Source organism: Candida dubliniensis, chromosome R, assembly GCF_000026945.1.
Source record: "Candida dubliniensis CD36 chromosome R, complete sequence".
Lineage (NCBI taxonomy): Eukaryota > Fungi > Ascomycota > Pichiomycetes > Serinales > Debaryomycetaceae > Candida > Candida dubliniensis.
In genome coordinates, this window is record NC_012867.1 from 986,481 (window position 1) to 1,005,637 (window position 19,157).

Here is a 19,157-nt window from a genome sequence, read left to right on the forward strand (position 1 = left end):
TTTTATCCTTCTTTTACTTATATACCACTAGGCAAATCCAAGATAAAGCTCAAAGCATTCAGTTACATACCACCAATGTCACAAGAATATATAAATCCTGGCACGTTAAATTCTTCAAATTCATTGCTTGTAGATGAATTAACCGAATCAAATGATTTGGTAGTTTTAGAAGAGCAACTATCACCTGATGAAGTGATTCTCAACGCTGATATAATAAACACAGAGCGGTTAATCGAAGAAAGTAGATCCTTAGAGGAGCAGCCATCATATGCCATTGATATTTTTGGAATACTAAAGAAAGCTGCCATTAATTTGGTTTTACCATTCATTAATGGTATGATGTTGGGTTTTGGTGAGATATTGGCACATGAAATTGGTTTCCGTTACAATTGGATTGGTGCAAGAGTCGAGCCACCAAGAAGAATGGTGCAGAAAAAGAGTGAATCTAGCTCAAAGTATTTGTAGAAATGCATATATTTTCGTTCATAAGAATAAATAGGTGTCGAAATTTACATTACAAACCCACATTGAAGGATAGGCTTCTTCTTTGTAGCTTAACTCCCGGGGTAATAGGAAAAATCTCGGTCCTATAAAAACCGGAAGAAAAAAAAAAAAGACTAAAACTCCGAAGTCAAATCAAAAACGTTTTCTTAATTGATTTTTTTTTTTTTCTCTCTCCTTCTCCCATCAGAGCCTCTTTAACTTAATTGAAACATGTCACGTATTGAATCTGATGCTTTTGGCGAAATCTCAGTGCCGGCTGATAAATATTGGGGTGCTCAAACCCAAAGATCTTTGGGTAATTTCGAGATTGGTGATACTAAAATGCCAATTCCAATTATTAAAGCTTTCGGGACCTTGAAAAAAGCTGCAGCCATCGTTAATGAAAAAATGGGTTCCTTGGACCCCAAATTGTCAGCTGCCATTCAAGAAGCTGCGTCAGAAGTAATTGAAGGAAAATTCAATGACAATTTCCCATTGGTGGTTTATCAAACTGGCTCTGGAACTCAATCGAACATGAATGCCAATGAGGTCATCTCCAACCGTGCAATTGAAATCTTAGGTGGAGAAAAAGGTTCCAAAAAGCCTGTTCATCCAAATGACCATTGCAATATGTCCCAATCATCTAATGACACTTTCCCAACTGTCATGCACATTGCTGCTGTAAGTGAAGTTGAACAACAGTTATTACCAAAATTGATTGCCTTGAGAGATGCCTTTGAAGCCAAATCAAAAGAATTTAGTGACATCATTAAAATCGGTAGAACTCATTTGCAAGATGCTACTCCATTGACATTAGGTCAAGAGTTTTCTGGTTACGTTCAACAATTGACCTTTGGGATTGAAAGGATTAAGCTGACTTTGCCAAGATTATCGAATTTAGCACAAGGTGGTACTGCTGTAGGAACAGGTTTAAACACCAAGAAGGGGTTTGATGTTAAAATTGCTGAGGAAATATCTAATTTAACTGGGTCGCAATACCACACTGCTCCAAACAAGTTTGAAGCATTAGCTGCACATGATGCCATTGTTGAAACTTCGGGTGCTTTGAACACTTTGGCTGTTTCATTATACAAAATTGCTAATGATATCAGATACTTGGGTTCTGGTCCAAGATGTGGTTATGGCGAATTATCTTTACCCGAAAATGAACCAGGAAGTCTGATTATGCCTGGAAAAGTTAATCCAACCCAGTGTGAAGCCATGACTATGGTTTGTGCACAAGTAATGGGGAACAATACTACAATCACCTTTTCAGGAGCTCTGGGTCAATTTGAATTGAATGTATTCAAACCAGTGATGGCATATAACTTATTAAATTCTATTAGATTGTTAGGTGATGCTTGTCAGTCATTCAGATTGCACTGTGTTGAAAGTATTAAAGCCAACAAGGAAAAGATTGATAAGGTGTTGAATGAATCTTTGATGTTAGTTACTGCTTTAAACCCGAAAATTGGATATGATAATGCTTCAAAGGCAGCTAAGAATGCCCATAAAAAGGGTATTACCCTAAAAGAATCCTGCTTGGAGTTAGGATTATTAACCTCGGAAGAGTTTGACGAATGGGTCAGACCAGAGAAGATGATTGGTCCAAAAGATTAGGTTTCGATACTTTCATCCTGTTTATCAGTAAATAAGATGTAGTTTCTATCTTTTCCAACGGGAAATCGTTTGCATTTCCCACAATTTAAACACTTATTAATAAAAACATCGTTCTGCTGTGACTTCTCCTTCGAGAAATTCTCAATATACATCGACATAGTCAAACCTGGAATGAGCATAGTATTGCATTTCTTGCATAATGTTCTTTTTATGTGTGGTGATAGCTTGATCACGGTTTTTTTGGCGATTAGATCCAAGTTTCTGTTATATCCCCTTGATAAAGCTTGGTATTCAGGGTGTGCTAAATAAAATTGGTTACTAATCTGATATAAATGTGATATTCTAGCATAATTATCTCGGTTGGGGATCGACTTTCCTTTATCTTTGCCTTTTCCTTTGCCTTTAGCCATGGTAATAAGTTTACTAATGATATGAAATGGTGTATATCATTATTGAAAAATTAAAAAAAGAATGGAAGAGAAACGCAACATTTTTTTTTTTTCCTTGTTTCTCTCCAAAGGCAAAACACTAACCAGAAAAAAAAAATCAAGAAGGCAAAAACCATTCTTTGACTTTATCGATCACAACGACAATAACAATAATTTTAATAGAATGAGTGGCTACGATAGTGCATTATCAATTTTCTCGTATGTTCAGTTAGGTTATAGAAATGTTAGGTTACGATTAGCCTTTGGCAATTGACCTTTTGGAATACAATTTACTAACTTTTTCACACCAGACCGGATGGACATGTTTTCCGTATGTAACCCAATTCAAACTAAACTTGGTGGATTCGAGGAAAAGTATATACTAACAGTTTGTTTTAGAGGTTGAATATGCTTCAGAGGCTGTCAAAAGAGGTACTTGTGCCGTTGGAGTTAAAGGGAAAAATACAGTGGTGTTAGGATGTGAAAAGAGAACTGCATTGAAGTTGCAGGACCCAAGAATTACTCCATCAAAAATATGTAAAGTTGATCACCATATTCTTTTAGCATTTGCTGGTTTGAATGCCGATGCCAGAATATTGGTCGACAAGGCACGAGTAGAAGCTCAATCCCACAAATTGACGTTAGAAGATCCTGTAAGTGTCGAGTACTTGACCAAATACGTTGCTGGTGTTCAACAGAAATATACACAACTGGGTGGTGTAAGACCGTTTGGTATTGCCACCTTGATTGCTGGATTTGACGTTCGTGATGACGTTCCAAAATTGTTTCAAACTGAACCTTCAGGTGTCTTTAATGCTTGGAAAGCTCATGCTATTGGTAGATCATCAAAAACAGTCAAAGAATTTTTAGAAAAACATTACGAAGAAGATTTGAGTGAGGAAGATACCATTAAATTAACTGTGAAATCACTTTTAGAAGTGGTTCAGACAGGTGCAAAGAACATTGAAGTATCCGTTTTGAAACCTGGTGCTGTTATAAAAAAATTGGATGTTGACGAAATCAAAAAATATGTTGATGCAATTGAAGCTGAAAAAGCTGCTGAAGCAGAGAAGAAAAAGCAAAAATCAAAGGATTAGAATACAATATAATATACACATTATATAAATTTTTAGTGAGTTTTGCTATACTATCTTCTTTTCTTTTTACTACTCTTTGTTTCTTTAGGATCGGCCTTTCTCTTTTTGTCGTCATTCTTTACAACTTTGAAGAATCCATCTAGTCTGCCTTGGACACCGCCTTTCAAACCTTTCTTTAGCTTTTCGGCACCACTTCTAATTCTGTCTTCACTGAACCCTTTCTGCCTGACCATGAACTCAATTAATCCATCTACATCTGGTTCTTTCCATTTCAAACTTATCTCATTGGCATTTGTCACCTCTGGATTCATAAACAACTGTCTTGCTTCGTCATATGGCCAGTTTTCGGGAAGTGTGTATTTCGTTTTATTGTTTTTGATCCATTCAACAATATTATCTAAGGAACCATGTTCTTTGATCAACTTAAAGGCAGTTGCTTGTCCAATACCTTTTATTGATTCACAATAATCACAACCAAGTAATATACACAAATCGATAAACTGCTCCTTTGTCATGTCCAATCCTGCAATGGCATCTTTGTATTCAATTTGGTCTATAGGCATCTTTCGAGCTTCGGAAAAAGTCAAATGTCTTAACAAAAAAGGTGGTTCATAACACAATGTATCCATATCTTCTGAGGCAGCAGCATAAACTTTTCCTCCACGAGCCAATTCGGCACATTGCGCTTCCGCTTCACAAGGAGCATCAACACAGGGAATTCCCATCAATTCTAGTAATTTTTTAGCTTCTTCATTTTGCTCCCTTGTTACTCTTACCAATCTCTTTTCAAATTTCAATACCTCTTCGACTGTTCCTTCATCTCCAAGGGCCGTTTTTTGCTTTTGTGCCTCTTCTCTACGCAATAATCTCTTTTCCAACTCTCCCCCTTTTAACACTGGTGGTTTCCCATCGAAAACATACACTGGTTTAATATTATTTTCAACCATTTTGATAGTACGGTAAAACATACCAGACAAATGTGAGGTGGTCTCCCCATCTTCATTGGTTAATTGTTGTCCATCTGATTGTCTAACGGCAATCAAGAATTGATAAAGACACATCGAGGCATCTATGGCTACTTTTCTTCCGAAGAGATTCTTCAATTGGAATTCTTTATATGCACTGGGTGAGTGTTCCTTAATTAATTGATTGAGCCCTTTAACACCCATGGTTACTTTTCAGAAGAATGAATAATATCTAGTGGAATATGGTGTGGTTCTTTAAAAAAGAAACGTGAAAAGCAATGAACAAAAATTATTTCTCAGCAATACATAATGCAGCGTGGAAGAAAAATAATACACACACTCACCATACACGCCCATACACATTTTCATCCATACGCGTTTTATTTTTCAACAAGCGCACAAAGAAGAAATGGAGAAAAGATTACAAAAAAAAAAAGTGAAATCACATTAAATCAATAACAAACATTATGTATCTATTTATCTAGCAGCAGCTGTACCTGTAGTTGATTGGAACATAGGAGCATTTGGTACACCGGTGGCGTTTTTCGGGTCTTGTTGAGAGGTTTGCCCTTGATCTTTTTGAACTTGGGATTGTCTATTTGGATTAGACGCATTTTCCTTCAAAGCAATTAATTGTTTGGATCTGAAAGTTTCATAATGAGTCAAAGCAGTAGTTTCAATCAAATCCTGTAAATGAGTTCTAGTCAAAAAGTCTCTTAAAAAGACAAATTCACATTGACTAACATCTTCAATATTGATAGCTCCCCATTTAGTTTTTCTTCCTCTAACCATTTCGCCGTTGATTTCAATTTCCGACTCTGATCCAGCAATGGCAAATGGAATCAAGGATTTTATGTCTTCATTCAATTGTCTTTCTTCTTCGTACAAATCTTCACTATCGTAAGGGTATATGTTAAAGTTATACTTCATAAACTCCAGTTGTAACAATTTTTTAAACTCACTTCTTTCATCCAAAGTCAAGGAGTCTGATTTAGCAATAATAGGAACAACGTTGGCAATCTCGCTCAATTTCTTTAATGCTTGGACGTCCAATTGTTTCAATTTTTGTCCGTTTGGTGGAATAAAATACAATATACAATGAACTCTGGTGTCTGCCAAAAACTTGTCTCTTTGAGCAGTCAATTCCTTTCTCAAATATTGGGAATGTTGTTCTTTTACATATTTGACTAATGGTTCCCAGCATTTTTCGTTATTTATTTGGTCGCCAAACCCTGGTGTGTCAATAACATTAATATTCAATCTTACATTATTTTCTAATAATGAATGGGAAGCAACTTTGATTTCGGTTGTTTTTTCAATAGGTTCACTTGGCAGTTTTCTACCCTGAGATGTAGTTAACTTGGATGAAAACAAAGTATTGACTAAAGTACTTTTACCTAAACCTGATCTACCAACAACCATAATGTTGAATTGAAATCCTCTTTTCAACAATCTATTTTCAATTTGGGTAGTGATGGTATCGAAACCAACATATTTTTGAGGTTGAGCAATGTGCTGTGTGCTAGGCTCTTCGATAGACATGATGTTTGGCTTATAAGAACACTTGTGTTGAAATTAGTCGAAATCAATCAATTAAAGAAAAAAAAAAAAAAAAACAACAACAAACGAATGAATGAATGAATGAAACGAAAAGTTCAGAATTCAAATTTTTTGTTGTTCGTGTAAAGTAAAAAAAAAACAAAAAAAACAAAGTAAATATTATGTGTTGTGTGTTAATGTGTGAGGGTTTTTTTTATTTTTGTTTGTTGTCATTTATTTGTACTACGCGGTGAAATCGAAAACTACCATAAAAGAAAGGTTAAAGAAAGGTGTGTGGATTGATTGGTGCACGACTTTCACGTACATTGAACATTCTGTTATCCTACATCATCACCACCACTATCATGAATAATGTATAATTCGAGAGAGCTGATAAATCAATCAAACCCAAAGTAATGGAAGTACGCTAAAGTGACTTATCTAATGGCTAAGAGTTGCAAAGAGTTTCAGTATATGAAGGAATTGCAGACAAAATATTTGTTTTTACCCTCCTTATCTAGGAACTAACAACATTATCAATAAACAAAAAAAGATCAATAGCATCAACTTATAGTTGACAACATGATGATTTAATCTGCTCTGAGATCATAAGTTATCTGCTTTTTATTAGGAATCGGTGGTGGTTGCCAAAAACCACACAATTGATTGAACAATGTACACTACCCTAAGTGATCTCTTCCAATCGGTCGCCAAAAAAAAAAAGTGAGTGAAAAAAGAGGAAGAAAAATTTTAACTCTATCTAATCTGCTCAACAATAACTACCTTTTCACCAGTCTATGATGTCGTTAGCTTTAAGATTTGGGACTGTTACATCAATTCAAGAAGCATTATGGGGTGTTTTTCCTCGTTTACCTTCAATAACTATACGTCTTGGGTTGCAAAACCGACTTGGTAATCAAACTACAACCGATGAAAGATTACAAGAATTGAAGGAAAAGATTGAAGAATCAGGAGGTGAGGCCCCATTTATGATAGATAATGGTACAATTTTGAAAGCTGTGCCAAAAAAGAAATTATCTAGAGCAAGAAGAAGAAAGAAGTTGTATGCTCCAGGTAATAAACAAGTCCATCCAATAAATAATATTGTAAGGTGTTCTGCCTGTGGAAGTGTTAAACGTTCCCACTTCATGTGCATGAATTGCTTTGCCGAGATTAAGACATTTTTGAAGAGTTTAAAGAGAAAGAATGGAATAATCAAAGACACCGTCAACCCACAAAGTGATTTAAATCCATTGGATGAAAGAGTTATATATCCTGGTAAATTTGAAACTGAGCATGAACGGCAATTAAAGGCTAAAGAATGGGTGCCAAAAAGAGAAAAACCAATGCCATATAACAGCACTCAAGTAAGACATCACAAAGTACACCCCAAAAAGGGTAAAGTAATGGTTGAACTCGAGTAAGAAGTGTGTGCTTTTACTTTTTAGATTCTGTTATTTGGAAAAATATTTGAACTTGTAAATATACAAACTTTCTAATTAATGTATATAAAAATAAAACATGGAAACTTTAAATCAAAATCAAAAACAAAAGCGTGTTTGGGCACGCATAGTCTATGGGGCAAGTCTAAAAATCTCCCAATTAGGGTCCTCCTTCTTTTCTCTTCTGTATGTGATACGATCATGCAATCTACTTAAACCACCCTGCCAAAATTCAACCTCTAAAGGTTCTATTCTTATTCCTCCCCAATAATCTGGACATGGTATCTCGTGGTCTTGCAAATCCTTGAATTTGTCGTTGTATTTGTCTTTGATTTGATCCAAGTCGTCACGAGATTGAACTACTGAACTTTGAGGACTGGCCCATGCTCCAATTTTTGATCCTCTTGGACGAGTATTAAAGTATCTTTCTGAAGTTTCTCTTGTCACATGTTCCATAACACCTTCTACTCTAACTTGTCTTTGTACATGTGGCCAGAAAAATGTTAAGCTTGCGTATTTGTTCAGTTCATAATCCTTTGCCTTTTTCGAAGTATTCCAATTAGAATAGACTAAAAACCCATATTTGTCCAATTCCTTTAATAACACAATACGTGAGGATACTCTTCCACTTGGCAATCTTGCCGTGGAAAAATTGGTGGCCTCGACAATAATATCTGAATTTGCAGGTAAACTGTCTTGAGCTTCTTTAAACCATTTGTTGAATTGGACTAAAGGATCGCTATCCACTTCAGTGTCACCCAAATGTCCTTTTGTGTATTGATAAGTTGCTGGTGCAAAAATTATTGGCTCTTGGGTGGTAGTTTCCGGGTCTTCGCGTCTAGTGTCCGGAACTGCATTGGTTGAGTTAAGGGTCATTCTTCTTATTGATGATATACTGTTTTCAATTGGTATACGACTTTTGGAAGCAACTTGCTTGAACATAAATTTGTTTAAATTAAAAAAAAAAAAAAACGAAGGAAATATTCCAGAAGGAAAAAAAAAAAAAAGATTTGGTGGTGGTGTTGGTGTGGTATGACTATTCAAAAAAAAAAAATAAACTAACTTGCGAAATACGTACTAGTAAATTATGTGTGTGGAGATAATCACGTCTAACAAATCCCGTCCCCGAAAAAAAACCGAAAGACTGGAATTCAAAGAAGAGTCATAAAAGAAGTCAGAAATAAATACAAAAATGACCGAAAGAAAGAACTCAAGAAAAAAAGAAATCATAAAATGATTAGTTATAATAAGGTTTGATACAACTGTTGTGCTGTTTGAAAATGACGCCGCGTGTAAACAGAATCTTAACAAGTCATTGGACTTAATTTTGAAAACATAAAACATTATTGCCATTGCAAAAAACAAAATAACCGACATGTGGTTTTAAAAAAGGAATTGATTTAGCAGCTAGTCTATTTGCCAGTTGAATTATCATGATTTAGATAGAATTACTGTCCTGGGACTAGTGCTAAGCACATACAAAAGAAGCGACCAGCTTCTTTGAATAACTGTGAGATATACCACAGCACAATGTATGACTATTGCCATTAATCAAAAAGAATGAACTTCAAAATCATCAAAGAAAGAAATTTTTGTATGTGGGTCATGATATAGTTTTAGATCATTGTTCTGGTTCCAGATGAGAGAATAACCTCTGTATAGACGAAGACTCCGAGAATAAGAAAAAAAAGAAAGAAAAAAAAAAAAGGAAAATTTTGCATATTTTTCAGCTGGGGGCAATTTATTGCAACTTTACAGACTTTGCTAATGATGGACCAAAAGAGACGCAAGTACAACAAATCCCGTCGAACAATATCTACTAATAGCTTTTTAGTCAAGCATCCATTAAATGTCAAGCCAAGTGGGAACTCGCTTCTTGCCTCAACTCCAATCTTACAACAGCAAAGAAAGGACTCTTTGGGTGATCTCCGCATATTACCAGATGAGATACTAATGAATATTATTAGTTACATTACAGATCCTCCATCATTATTAAACCTATCACACACATCAAGAATTCTCTATGCGTTTTTGTATGATGAAGAAATTTGGAAAAGAGTGTATTTGCAGAATATTGCACACTATGATACCAAATCATGGCTAGGATCCTGGAGAAATACTGTGTTAAATATTAGAGAAAACACAGAATGGTTGCAATTACCTGATAATTTGTTGTGCTCGGATTTGTTATACCGACCTATCCAATGCTCTCAAATTGACTATACCAAATTGTTTTGTGAAATTATCAGGGAAGAAGAAGTATACCACCGAGATGCAATTTTGGGTCAACTAGATGACTTACCAAGGGGAAGAATACAAAGAATTCAGGAATCTAATTTAAATTTGGATGAATTCAATGCAGCTTACCATTCTTCGCCATTTATCTTGGTAAATTCGGACTCTAACCGTTGGCCAAATTGGAATTTTGAATTGTTGTTCCATCAGTTTCCTAATGTAAAATTTAGACAAGAGGCAGTTAGTTGGGATTTAAAAAAATACTCACAATATTTGCACAATAATAAAGATGAAAATCCATTGTACTTATTTGATTGCAAAAGTGATGCCATGAAAGTTTTGAAACAAGAATACAAAGTTCCAGAAATATTTCAAGATGATTTATTTACTGTGTTCAATAATAAAAAATTTAATTGCCGACCTGACCATGCCTGGATAATTATGGGATCTGCTAGATCTGGTTCTACTTTCCACAAAGATCCTAATTCTACATCGGCCTGGAATGCAGCTATACAGGGAAGAAAGTTATGGGTAATGTTGCCTCCTCATATAACACCACCAGGTGTGGGAACTGATGAAGAACAAAGCGAAGTGACATCTCCAGTAAGTGTGACAGAATGGGTAATTTCGGGTTTTTTTAATGATTCTACCAAAATTGATGAATGCTTGATTGGAATAACTTTCCCTGGTGAATGTATGTATGTGCCCAGTGGATGGTGGCATACAGTGATAAACATAGATGACTCAATTGCCATTACACAAAACTTTGTCCCGAAATCAAAACTAGCCCAAGTTTTGAATTTTTTGAAAAACAAACCTAAGCAAATTAGTGGTTTCAGATTAAAAGAAATCAAACAATGTTTGGCTTGTATTGCTAAAGATAGCGGTGACGAAGTTCTAATTGAGTGTTTGAAAGCCTTCAACCTGTTGACAGTTGATTTAAATGAGGATTGTGGCGAATTACAAGATTTGCCAGATATGCCAATCTTTGAGATTTTTAAGCAATTATTAAGCAATAATGGTAAAGAAGATATTTTAAATGATGCGTTGGAGAAGTTAAAAAAAATCGAATTAAAGAATTATGAACGTGAAACGGGTAAAAGCAGGGCATGGGAGAAATTGACTGAACCAGCTAATTCAGAGACAGCTACTTTTTCATTTAACTTTGATGAAGTAAGTGATAGCGAGTAGAAAACACATGTAACAAAAATATGCATTTTTTTTATAGTAGTATAGACCTAATTCATTATGACTCTTCATTATCCACGTCGTTCATACCTTTTTGCAAATCAACATAGTAATATAATATAAGCGAGACGATAACTAGAAACATATTAGGCAAGAATGGGAATCTATCATCATTGGTTCTATCTTGGATTACAGCATTGACCAAGCTACCAATCCAACCACTTGCAATTCCCAATGTAACCTCCAACCCAAAGTATTGTGCTTCGTTTCCCACTGGTAACAACAGAGAGTATATACACCTATTTAAAGACCTCATTGCTGAAGAAGTTGCTGAATAGAAAACTTCAAAAACCCAAAACTCCCATCGATTCTGAAATCCAATTGGAGTCAATTTATTAATTCCTAAGCATCCCCAAAAATTGGCTAACAAACTGACCAGCAAAAAGGCGTAACCCCAATATTTGATATTGTTGTTCCATTTTTGGTATAGGAGCATCCAAAGAAGGGATCCCCCTGAGGAACAGATATAGGACATAAAAGTATAAACAGTATATTCAGCATCTGAATTACCTAATCCCAACGTTGATCTGAATAATAAAAGAAACATACTCATAAAGTTATTAAAACTCACGTTCCATATTACCCACGATATGCAATAAAGAAATGCCATTGGATATTTTTGTATATCCTTCAATAAATTGAAAAATCTTTTGAATGGCAAAACTAGAAAACTGTCAACTCGTGGTTTTCCCTGGACATTGGGAATATATAAAGCTGAAAATAATGATAACACAATTGTCATGCAACCAGCAACTGTTATTGCAATTAAAAAATTATGATATCCTTTTATTTCGGGTGTTCCGCTTGAATATGAAATGATAATACCGATAACAAGAGCAGTTATACCTCCCAAATTACCAAGAAATAACCCCAAAACAGCCACAACAGAGCCTCTTTGCATTGGATTTTCTTTATCTGCTCTCATAAATAAAGGAATATAAGAACCTTCAAGAATTTGGTATATGGAATCGTCAATTATTAGCAAGGAATACAATATGGATGCTAGTACCAACGTTTGGTAATCATTATTTGTTAGACCAATGAATGGTAAGGCAAGAAAACCATAGATTAGGATTGAAAATATAAGAAATAGTTTTCTATAATTGGAATAATCAGCTATACCCATTAAAAAAATAGCAACTATGCCTTCAATGGCTGTAGAGACTGCCCGCAAGTACAACACGTAGGAAGTGTGATGAACAGTTATAAATCCAAACTTAACATAGCAATCATTTCCCTGTGTACCACAAGGTTGGTTCATTCTTGTTTTCCCTACATTTCTTGCAATAGATTGAATTGATGCCGGAACATAAGTTCGACTCATTGAGGCCACTGGTCCTGTAGAATAACAAAGAACCAACCATGTATGGAAACTGCTCTTCTTATTCCAAATACTTTCCTGATTTTTGTCATTTTTATTGTTATTATTTGGAATCCCTTCTTGTATTTCAGAACTACTTTCTACTGCTTCGTTAATACTGACGCTGCTAATTTGTTTATGGTTTACTTTCATTGGTGTTTATTATTATTTGCCTTTTCCAGTCAAAGTGTAGGTATTTTTAAGGTATAGTATTCTCCTATAAATAGAAAAATAAAGACACAAGAAAACCTCAGCCCTGTGAGCAAATATCGTTAATCCAAAGTAGGAAAGAATATTTAAAAAAAAAAAAAAAAAGATGGTCTGGCCCGTCCCTATCTAGTTTAAATTGTTTGTTCTACAGATTTAATCAAGAAATGTTATAGTAACTGCCCGGTGGAATATCAAGAATATATACTTAATGGTTATTAAAATCTATGTACTTGTATTTAAAAATTGCCGTCTCCAACCTGGTCCCCACTTTAATAAAATAACTACAAAGAAAATTCCCAATATATTGGTTAAACCCAATCCAGTTAAACACCAACCAAACCCCATGGCAGAAATTAGTGGATCTATTATTGCAGTGCATATGGTAGCAGATATGTTTCGTGCAAAATTACCAATTGCAACATTTGTTGCTGGTTGTCCAGTAGTGCATTCAGTCAAATATGTGGTATTTGCAACAAATACCCATGTCATGCCAAATCCGCCCAAAAAAGTGAATATGAATACTGCAACTACATTTGTTTGTTTATGTACTGTCCACCCGTAGCCAATTACACCGGTAATTGATATTACTAATCCTAGAATTTGTAATGAGAACCTGTATTCAGGAACGTATTTATCAGGATTATGCTTGATTATTTCTGCTCGCATCTTATCAGAAGCCCAACCGCCAATTGTGGATCCTACAATTAAAGAAATCCCGGGACACAAATAGCTAGCACTAATTTGTGCATCGGTAAATGAGTATTTTGATTTTAGAATATGAGCAAAAGTTACCATTAATCCATAAAATGTTGCGAATAGTAATCCCGAGTTTATTGAACACAACAAAACTGGTTTGAATTTTATTAAAATCCAATAACTCTTGAAACTTGGTTTTGGAGGAACCGGATACCCATCAACAATTTTTTTCTGTCGCAAGTGTGGTTTAACATATATTGAAGTATCTTTATAACAGGAACAATTACCAACTAGATACCTTAAAGTTTCAGGCAAAAAGAACAAAATCATTAAATAGACTGCAAATCCGAAAAAAGCCAAAAATCCAAAAATCCATCTCCATTGTCCTTTTGAAGCAATTATTGACAATACTGGACCCAATACTGGACCCAATTGAGGTCCCCACATAAAAACAGAGATAGCTTTGGCTCGGTGTTTTGGTTCTATGATATCAGCAACTGTTCCAGCACCAACTGAAATAACACTTGATGCTCCAAATGCTTGTAAAACTCGCAAAATGTATAATCCAACAATATTCGCTGGAGTAGCTGCCAATAAAATATTTGCCAATACGAAAAATACTAATGGTATCAAATATAGAGTTTTCCTCCCACCATAATCGGCCCATGAAGCCCAAAGCAACGGGGCAATTGCAAATACAAGCATAAATGCTGATACTGTTCCATTAATAACTTGAGCAGAAACGTGAAATTCATTTTCCAATTGTGGCAAAATGGGAATATAAATGTTTCCTGAAATAGGACCCAAACAACCAGCTATAGTGACAATGCCAATAATAATAGTTTTCCTTTTCAAAGATAAGGCACAATAAGGTTTTTCTTGAGAAGTTTGATTCTCCAAATCATTCTGCTTCTCAGAATCACTAACACTCTTACCATTATTCAAATCGGTTGATGATTGTTTGTTGTCTGTTTCTATCTCATTTTGCTTTGGCTGTTCTTTTTTAGACATTATCTCTTGTTTGGTAACACTGTTCGTTAGAAAAGGAAAACAATCCACAAATCTAAAAAAATAGAACTTCAATCCAAGTGTAACTATATTTAACATGAGTTGCTATTCAATAATTACTTCCTATTGTGGTTGTTTGTCTTTGTCGCTCATAAATTTGTACAAATCAAGTAGTACATACCATGCCATACTATGCCATTGGGGGAATCTGTAATTACATCTGGACTTTCCTTCTTTTACAATTGTAGAGCACGGAGAGTGAAATATTGATTTCCAAATGCTTAGCTTACAGGGGAAGTGAGTGTGGGGTGTTTTCTGTTAGCAAACGCAAGTTATATACTATATGGTATGTACTGCATTCTTCATTCAATAAAAGCAAACAAAAGCAAAAGTAAAAAAAAAAAATTAGGAAACATAAAAACTATAAAGTATTTTTATCATTATATTCCAACATATTCCAATATCTTTTTTTTATTGTTATTATACGTATGTATGTTTTCCTTCTTTTTGACAAAACTTTATAATTATTTAGGAAACTGTAAGTTTTTCAAATTTTATTTTCAATTGCAAGGGGCTAATTGGCCCAGCAGCTGTCAATTGTTCTTTCCAAGTTGGGTCTAGAGACACTTTATAATCACCTAGAATTGCCAATAAGAATTGTTTAACTTCAAACAATGCATACTTCTCACCCAAGCATGCTCTTTTCCTGCCATGAAATGCAGGCAACTCAGCTGATCTTTTAGCTAAAGTAAATTTCTTGTTAATTTCATCAATTTCTACTCCCCATCGTTCTGGTTTGAAAGTATCAGCATCTGACCCCCATACATTTCTATCCCTTCCCGTACCAAAATTATTGTAACCGCAATAAACATTCTTAGGGATAACAATATTGCCTAATTTGGTGATTCTAGTTGTACATCTATTTATGATTAATCCCAATGGTGGATACATTCTTAGAGTCTCATAAATGACTGAATGAAAGTAAGGTTTTGTTGGTTCTGTCTCATTACGTATTAATTCTTGGACTTGTGGGTATTTGGAAACAACGTATAACAACGACAACATTAATAATAATGGATTTTCATGACCAGCTATCATTAAAATTATAGCATTATCCAAAAATTGCTTTTCTGTCAATTTTTCTTTGATCAAAGAATCCACTAACTTTGTAGCTGCTGAGTTTGGCAATTGTAAATTATACTTTTCTACAAGACTTTGACCATACCATTTGCGGAACCCAATCACTTCTCTTCTTGCCTTAAGTCGACTTGGAATAGGGAAATTGTCAAAATAGGGAAAATTCAAGAAAATGGGATTAAATATTTGCAGCTTAACATACTTGATTTTCTCATGCATAAGTGATTGCTTGTCATCGAGTACATTAAAATTAACGCCAAGGACAGATTCACATACATTAGCCAAGGAATATTTCTGTAATATATCTGTGACTGAAATAGTGGTTTGATTTGCTGATCCCATTTCATTATTGATAAATCGTAACAACTTGTGTGTATTCTTGAAAATCGGTTTCAAATCAGGAAATTGGATACTTTGGGCAACAACATCTCGGTATAGTTTCCACAATTCTCCATGAGCACTAATGATATTGTCCCCAGTATAAGTTGCCAAAACTGAGTTTGGAATCTTGACATGATTGCCACTTTTGGCAAATACATCTTCATTCTTAAACATTTCAAGTAAGAAATCTGGTTTGGTGATTAAAATATTCCATCTTGATGCAAAGTACATTTTAACAGCCCCATATTTTTCCAATTTTTCCCGTAGATATAATTTGTAGATATCCTCTTGATCTAAACTAGTGCAAGCACCTAAAAACGACACATAAAATGGTATTGTTGGGATATTTCTAGGAAAATTGAATGGTGGGAAAACTATCTCCAAAATCAAATAAAGCAAATATGTGAATCCTCCAATAAAGATATATTTCAATAGTTGAAGCATTGAGACTTTTCAATTTGAATTTTAATCGTGGCACAACAAATTAACAAAAAAAAAAAAAAAAAAATCAAAAGAAATGAACTGTTTCAATATTGCCTGTTTTTAAAATAAAGAAACTCATTTATCTGTTAACTTGTTTAAGAGGAAAGAGCAAGGCTAGTATCACCCGGATGGTTCTCAAATAGCAAAAGGGTTATCTGTGCAAAAAAGGAGTCTTGGAAATTTCATTGTCTATTTTTAGTTTTCCAATTTTGGGTTGATTTTTTTTTTTTTCTTGTTAAAGATTGGCTGCAATTTCCCCAAAAGGAGTTGCAAATATAGATTCATGCATATTGGAAACAAACTATCACAGGTACATCAAAGCACATTCAAACTGCACCATAAGTTAAGTTTTCACTTCCCAATTGGTCTTTTTTCTTTAATAATTAACCATGCTTTGGGGAAGATAAAAAGCTAAATCTTGCAAGTACAACCCTAATGGCATAGCAATGCGTTTACCGTAGATACTTTGTTTTGGATTGAAAAAGGGAAAGGGAAAGAAAAACACATCCCTGACAAAAACAAAAATGGGGCCCACCACCTCCGATGTGGTTGTAGTATAACTGATTCTCTTTAGAAAAAATTGATTAATTATATAAAAAGGCCAAGCCTAGATTATTGAAATCTTCTATTCTTGTTTTTTAGGGTTAACAGAAATATAGTATACTTATAGGGCCAATTTTTTTTTTTCTTGTTTTTATCAGAACTATGAAATCGTCTTCCACTTTATCGTTGAATTCAAATACAAGTAGTAATACCACGGTTGATACAGATTCGTTTGAACAAAAGCAACAACAAATATTGAAGCAAGATCCCGATACAATTTATGAATGTATTCGTTTGATATATACTAGAAATAGTTCTGGATTTTTAAGTTATCGGTGTTATAATAGCTTTGAAGTTGAAAATATATTCAATGTGATTCCAAAGAATGAAATTAATCGGATATATTTCCAAAATGGTTTGACTCAATTGAAAATTGATGATGAGTGCTACTTTTGGGAAAAGCAAGTAGAACCAGAAATTTGGCAAGGATTAATTACTATTCAGTTCAATGTTACTGATTTTGATTATTGGTTTATTAACTTGTTGGCTACTCTGGCTAGAGTATATTTTCAAAAAGGCAAATCTATCAATGATTATGATGTGTATACAAAAATGGTTGCAAACACTTTTGCTAACGAATTAAAACACACTGTTGAAAATGATCAATGGGAATCTGTGGGGGAAGCATTTTTCAGTGAAAGCATTAATTTTTTCACTTCACGCTGGCAACCACTAGAAGCTGTTTTACCTGCCTTTCCATGTAAATCATCTAACATTGAAAAAGTTGCTGGAGATATGCCAGATAAGGGAGAGGAATTGGCACTCTCTCGATTGATTCAATTTGCTAATTCTATTGCAAAAATATATCCCCCAGGTATTATTATTTGGATTGTTAGTGACGGTCATGTGTTTAGTGATTGTATTGGTGTTGATGATTTTAAGGTTAATCGATATTTCCAAGGATTGCAAAGCTTGTACCAGGGTTTAAAACCAAAAGATTCTAACCCAATACGTTTTTGTTCTTTACCAGAAATTTTCAAGCTTGGAAGCTCTGGGTTTAATGTTAGTTGGGTTGACAATGTTACTTTGGGACACCATCTTCACACTGAAATTGATGAACAATCGGAATTTTGTAGAAAGATTTTGGTTTCCTCCTGTGATACTGATTGTGGGAAATTGAGACAGGATATAACAACAACGGGACATCCTAGATTATCATTATTTAGAGGATTTTCCAAATTTATGACTGAAGATTTGGCCCTTCATCCCACAACATCTCATATGACAAGGAAAAAATTTAAGAAAATTGTTGCTAAAATTGCTTTTGAAATGATTAAACGAAATGATGCTTATTCGAATTTGGTTGAATTGATGTTCCCATTCCATTTAAGATTTTCAATCCATGCCCATTGTAATTCAGGTCCCAAATTTGGTATTTCTTTGTTATCTAAAATTGGTGAGAATCAATGTCGCCCCATCAATACTATCCAGGACCATAAAGAGCCCAGAAATACAGATTTGTTACATATACCAACCCCGTGGCATAATTCAGTTGTTAAAATTGATAATTGTGATATTTATTTTATTATCAAATCAAATAAAGTTGAGGAAGAAATACGTAAGGGTAATGGTAGTGGTGGGTGGGATGCCAATAACCTTCATTATATTTTCTTTAGTAATGAATAGTATAAATAATAATAAAAAAAAACCCTAATCTTATCTATCCATTTGTTTTCTTTGTGTGTTTGTTCCGTTGGATTATTGTTTCTTCTTCTGACGATAGGTTGTGGCCAACTGTGACGAGAGTGAAAACGAACGAACAGGATTCATGTAAACACGAATGGAAAAAAAACGAAGAAAAATAAAAACAACAAACAAGAAAAAAAAATTTCGTGATTTAGGTAATCTCTTTACACCAGATCAAGTCTACAATAATTATTTACCTGTCATCATCATGGGACCTTCACCATTACAAATCAAAGTCAATGCTTTGAAAAGATTAATCAAAGAAGAAAAGTTGTGTAAACAAGAAGTTGCTGAACAAGAACAACATGTTAATCAGATGAAGGCAAATAATGCTGACGAGTATGAGTTGAAGAAACAAATCCAAGTTTTAGAAGAATCCCAGAGAATGGTACCTGAAGTTACCAAAAAGATAACTCAATATAGACAAGCTTTAAGAGAATTTTTAGACTCTTATAAAGGTGATGAAGACGTTACTGAAGCTAAAGAATTACTTTAATACAGTGTGTACATTTTTTTTTTTTACAACAAAAATATTT

At 34.3% G+C, this 19,157-nt stretch overlaps 14 protein-coding genes across 14 annotated transcripts; 7 read left to right on the forward strand and 7 right to left on the reverse strand. All coding sequences in view use genetic code 12, as the record gives it.

The window, feature by feature from the left end:
* Window positions 1–75: 75 nt before the first annotated feature.
* On the forward strand, window positions 76–465 carry CD36_29880 (mitochondrial import protein, putative; the record flags this gene model as incomplete). Its single annotated transcript, XM_002421967.1, has 1 exon — window positions 76–465. The coding sequence occupies one exon, from the start codon at window positions 76–78 to the stop codon at window positions 463–465; it is 390 nt and encodes a 129-aa protein (XP_002422012.1).
* A 249-nt stretch (window positions 466–714) lies between these two features.
* On the forward strand, window positions 715–2,103 carry CD36_29890 (fumarase, putative; the record flags this gene model as incomplete). Its single annotated transcript, XM_002421968.1, has 1 exon — window positions 715–2,103. One exon carries the CDS (start codon window positions 715–717, stop codon window positions 2,101–2,103), a length of 1,389 nt encoding a protein of 462 aa, XP_002422013.1.
* Window positions 2,100–2,513, reverse strand: CD36_29900 (RNA-processing protein, putative; the record flags this gene model as incomplete). The annotated part of the gene is made up of 1 exon (XM_002421969.1): window positions 2,100–2,513. The coding sequence occupies one exon, from the start codon at window positions 2,511–2,513 to the stop codon at window positions 2,100–2,102; it is 414 nt and encodes a 137-aa protein (XP_002422014.1).
* A 202-nt stretch (window positions 2,514–2,715) lies between these two features.
* CD36_29910 (proteasome component, putative) lies at window positions 2,716–3,628 on the forward strand (the record flags this gene model as incomplete). The annotated part of the gene is made up of 3 exons (XM_002421970.1): window positions 2,716–2,750; window positions 2,843–2,862; window positions 2,931–3,628. 3 exons carry the CDS (start codon window positions 2,716–2,718, stop codon window positions 3,626–3,628), a joined length of 753 nt encoding a protein of 250 aa, XP_002422015.1.
* Window positions 3,629–3,678: 50 nt separating this feature from the next.
* On the reverse strand, window positions 3,679–4,797 carry CD36_29920 (structure-specific endonuclease, putative; the record flags this gene model as incomplete). The annotated part of the gene is made up of 1 exon (XM_002421971.1): window positions 3,679–4,797. One exon carries the CDS (start codon window positions 4,795–4,797, stop codon window positions 3,679–3,681), a length of 1,119 nt encoding a protein of 372 aa, XP_002422016.1.
* Window positions 4,798–5,070: 273 nt separating this feature from the next.
* Window positions 5,071–6,135, reverse strand: CDC10 (cell division control protein 10 homologue; the record flags this gene model as incomplete). The annotated part of the gene is made up of 1 exon (XM_002421972.1): window positions 5,071–6,135. The coding sequence occupies one exon, from the start codon at window positions 6,133–6,135 to the stop codon at window positions 5,071–5,073; it is 1,065 nt and encodes a 354-aa protein (XP_002422017.1).
* Window positions 6,136–6,929: 794 nt separating this feature from the next.
* Window positions 6,930–7,556, forward strand: CD36_29940 (mitochondrial ribosomal protein, large subunit, precursor, putative; the record flags this gene model as incomplete). Its single annotated transcript, XM_002421973.1, has 1 exon — window positions 6,930–7,556. The coding sequence occupies one exon, from the start codon at window positions 6,930–6,932 to the stop codon at window positions 7,554–7,556; it is 627 nt and encodes a 208-aa protein (XP_002422018.1).
* A 150-nt stretch (window positions 7,557–7,706) lies between these two features.
* On the reverse strand, window positions 7,707–8,516 carry CD36_29950 (pyridoxamine 5'-phosphate oxidase, putative; the record flags this gene model as incomplete). Its single annotated transcript, XM_002421974.1, has 1 exon — window positions 7,707–8,516. One exon carries the CDS (start codon window positions 8,514–8,516, stop codon window positions 7,707–7,709), a length of 810 nt encoding a protein of 269 aa, XP_002422019.1.
* An 825-nt stretch (window positions 8,517–9,341) lies between these two features.
* On the forward strand, window positions 9,342–11,000 carry CD36_29980 (phosphatidylserine receptor, putative; the record flags this gene model as incomplete). The annotated part of the gene is made up of 1 exon (XM_002421975.1): window positions 9,342–11,000. The coding sequence occupies one exon, from the start codon at window positions 9,342–9,344 to the stop codon at window positions 10,998–11,000; it is 1,659 nt and encodes a 552-aa protein (XP_002422020.1).
* A 55-nt stretch (window positions 11,001–11,055) lies between these two features.
* On the reverse strand, window positions 11,056–12,570 carry CD36_29990 (autophagy-related protein, putative; the record flags this gene model as incomplete). Its single annotated transcript, XM_002421976.1, has 1 exon — window positions 11,056–12,570. The coding sequence occupies one exon, from the start codon at window positions 12,568–12,570 to the stop codon at window positions 11,056–11,058; it is 1,515 nt and encodes a 504-aa protein (XP_002422021.1).
* A 279-nt stretch (window positions 12,571–12,849) lies between these two features.
* CD36_30010 (Major Facilitator Superfamily (MFS) transporter, putative) lies at window positions 12,850–14,430 on the reverse strand (the record flags this gene model as incomplete). The annotated part of the gene is made up of 1 exon (XM_002421977.1): window positions 12,850–14,430. The coding sequence occupies one exon, from the start codon at window positions 14,428–14,430 to the stop codon at window positions 12,850–12,852; it is 1,581 nt and encodes a 526-aa protein (XP_002422022.1).
* A 429-nt stretch (window positions 14,431–14,859) lies between these two features.
* On the reverse strand, window positions 14,860–16,293 carry DIT2 (cytochrome p450-Dit2 homologue, putative; the record flags this gene model as incomplete). Its single annotated transcript, XM_002421978.1, has 1 exon — window positions 14,860–16,293. One exon carries the CDS (start codon window positions 16,291–16,293, stop codon window positions 14,860–14,862), a length of 1,434 nt encoding a protein of 477 aa, XP_002422023.1.
* Window positions 16,294–17,037: 744 nt separating this feature from the next.
* CD36_30040 (spore wall maturation protein, putative) lies at window positions 17,038–18,561 on the forward strand (the record flags this gene model as incomplete). Its single annotated transcript, XM_002421979.1, has 1 exon — window positions 17,038–18,561. The coding sequence occupies one exon, from the start codon at window positions 17,038–17,040 to the stop codon at window positions 18,559–18,561; it is 1,524 nt and encodes a 507-aa protein (XP_002422024.1).
* Window positions 18,562–18,715: 154 nt separating this feature from the next.
* Window positions 18,716–19,117, forward strand: CD36_30060 (tubulin-folding cofactor A, putative; the record flags this gene model as incomplete). The annotated part of the gene is made up of 1 exon (XM_002421980.1): window positions 18,716–19,117. The coding sequence occupies one exon, from the start codon at window positions 18,716–18,718 to the stop codon at window positions 19,115–19,117; it is 402 nt and encodes a 133-aa protein (XP_002422025.1).
* Window positions 19,118–19,157: the final 40 nt, after the last annotated feature.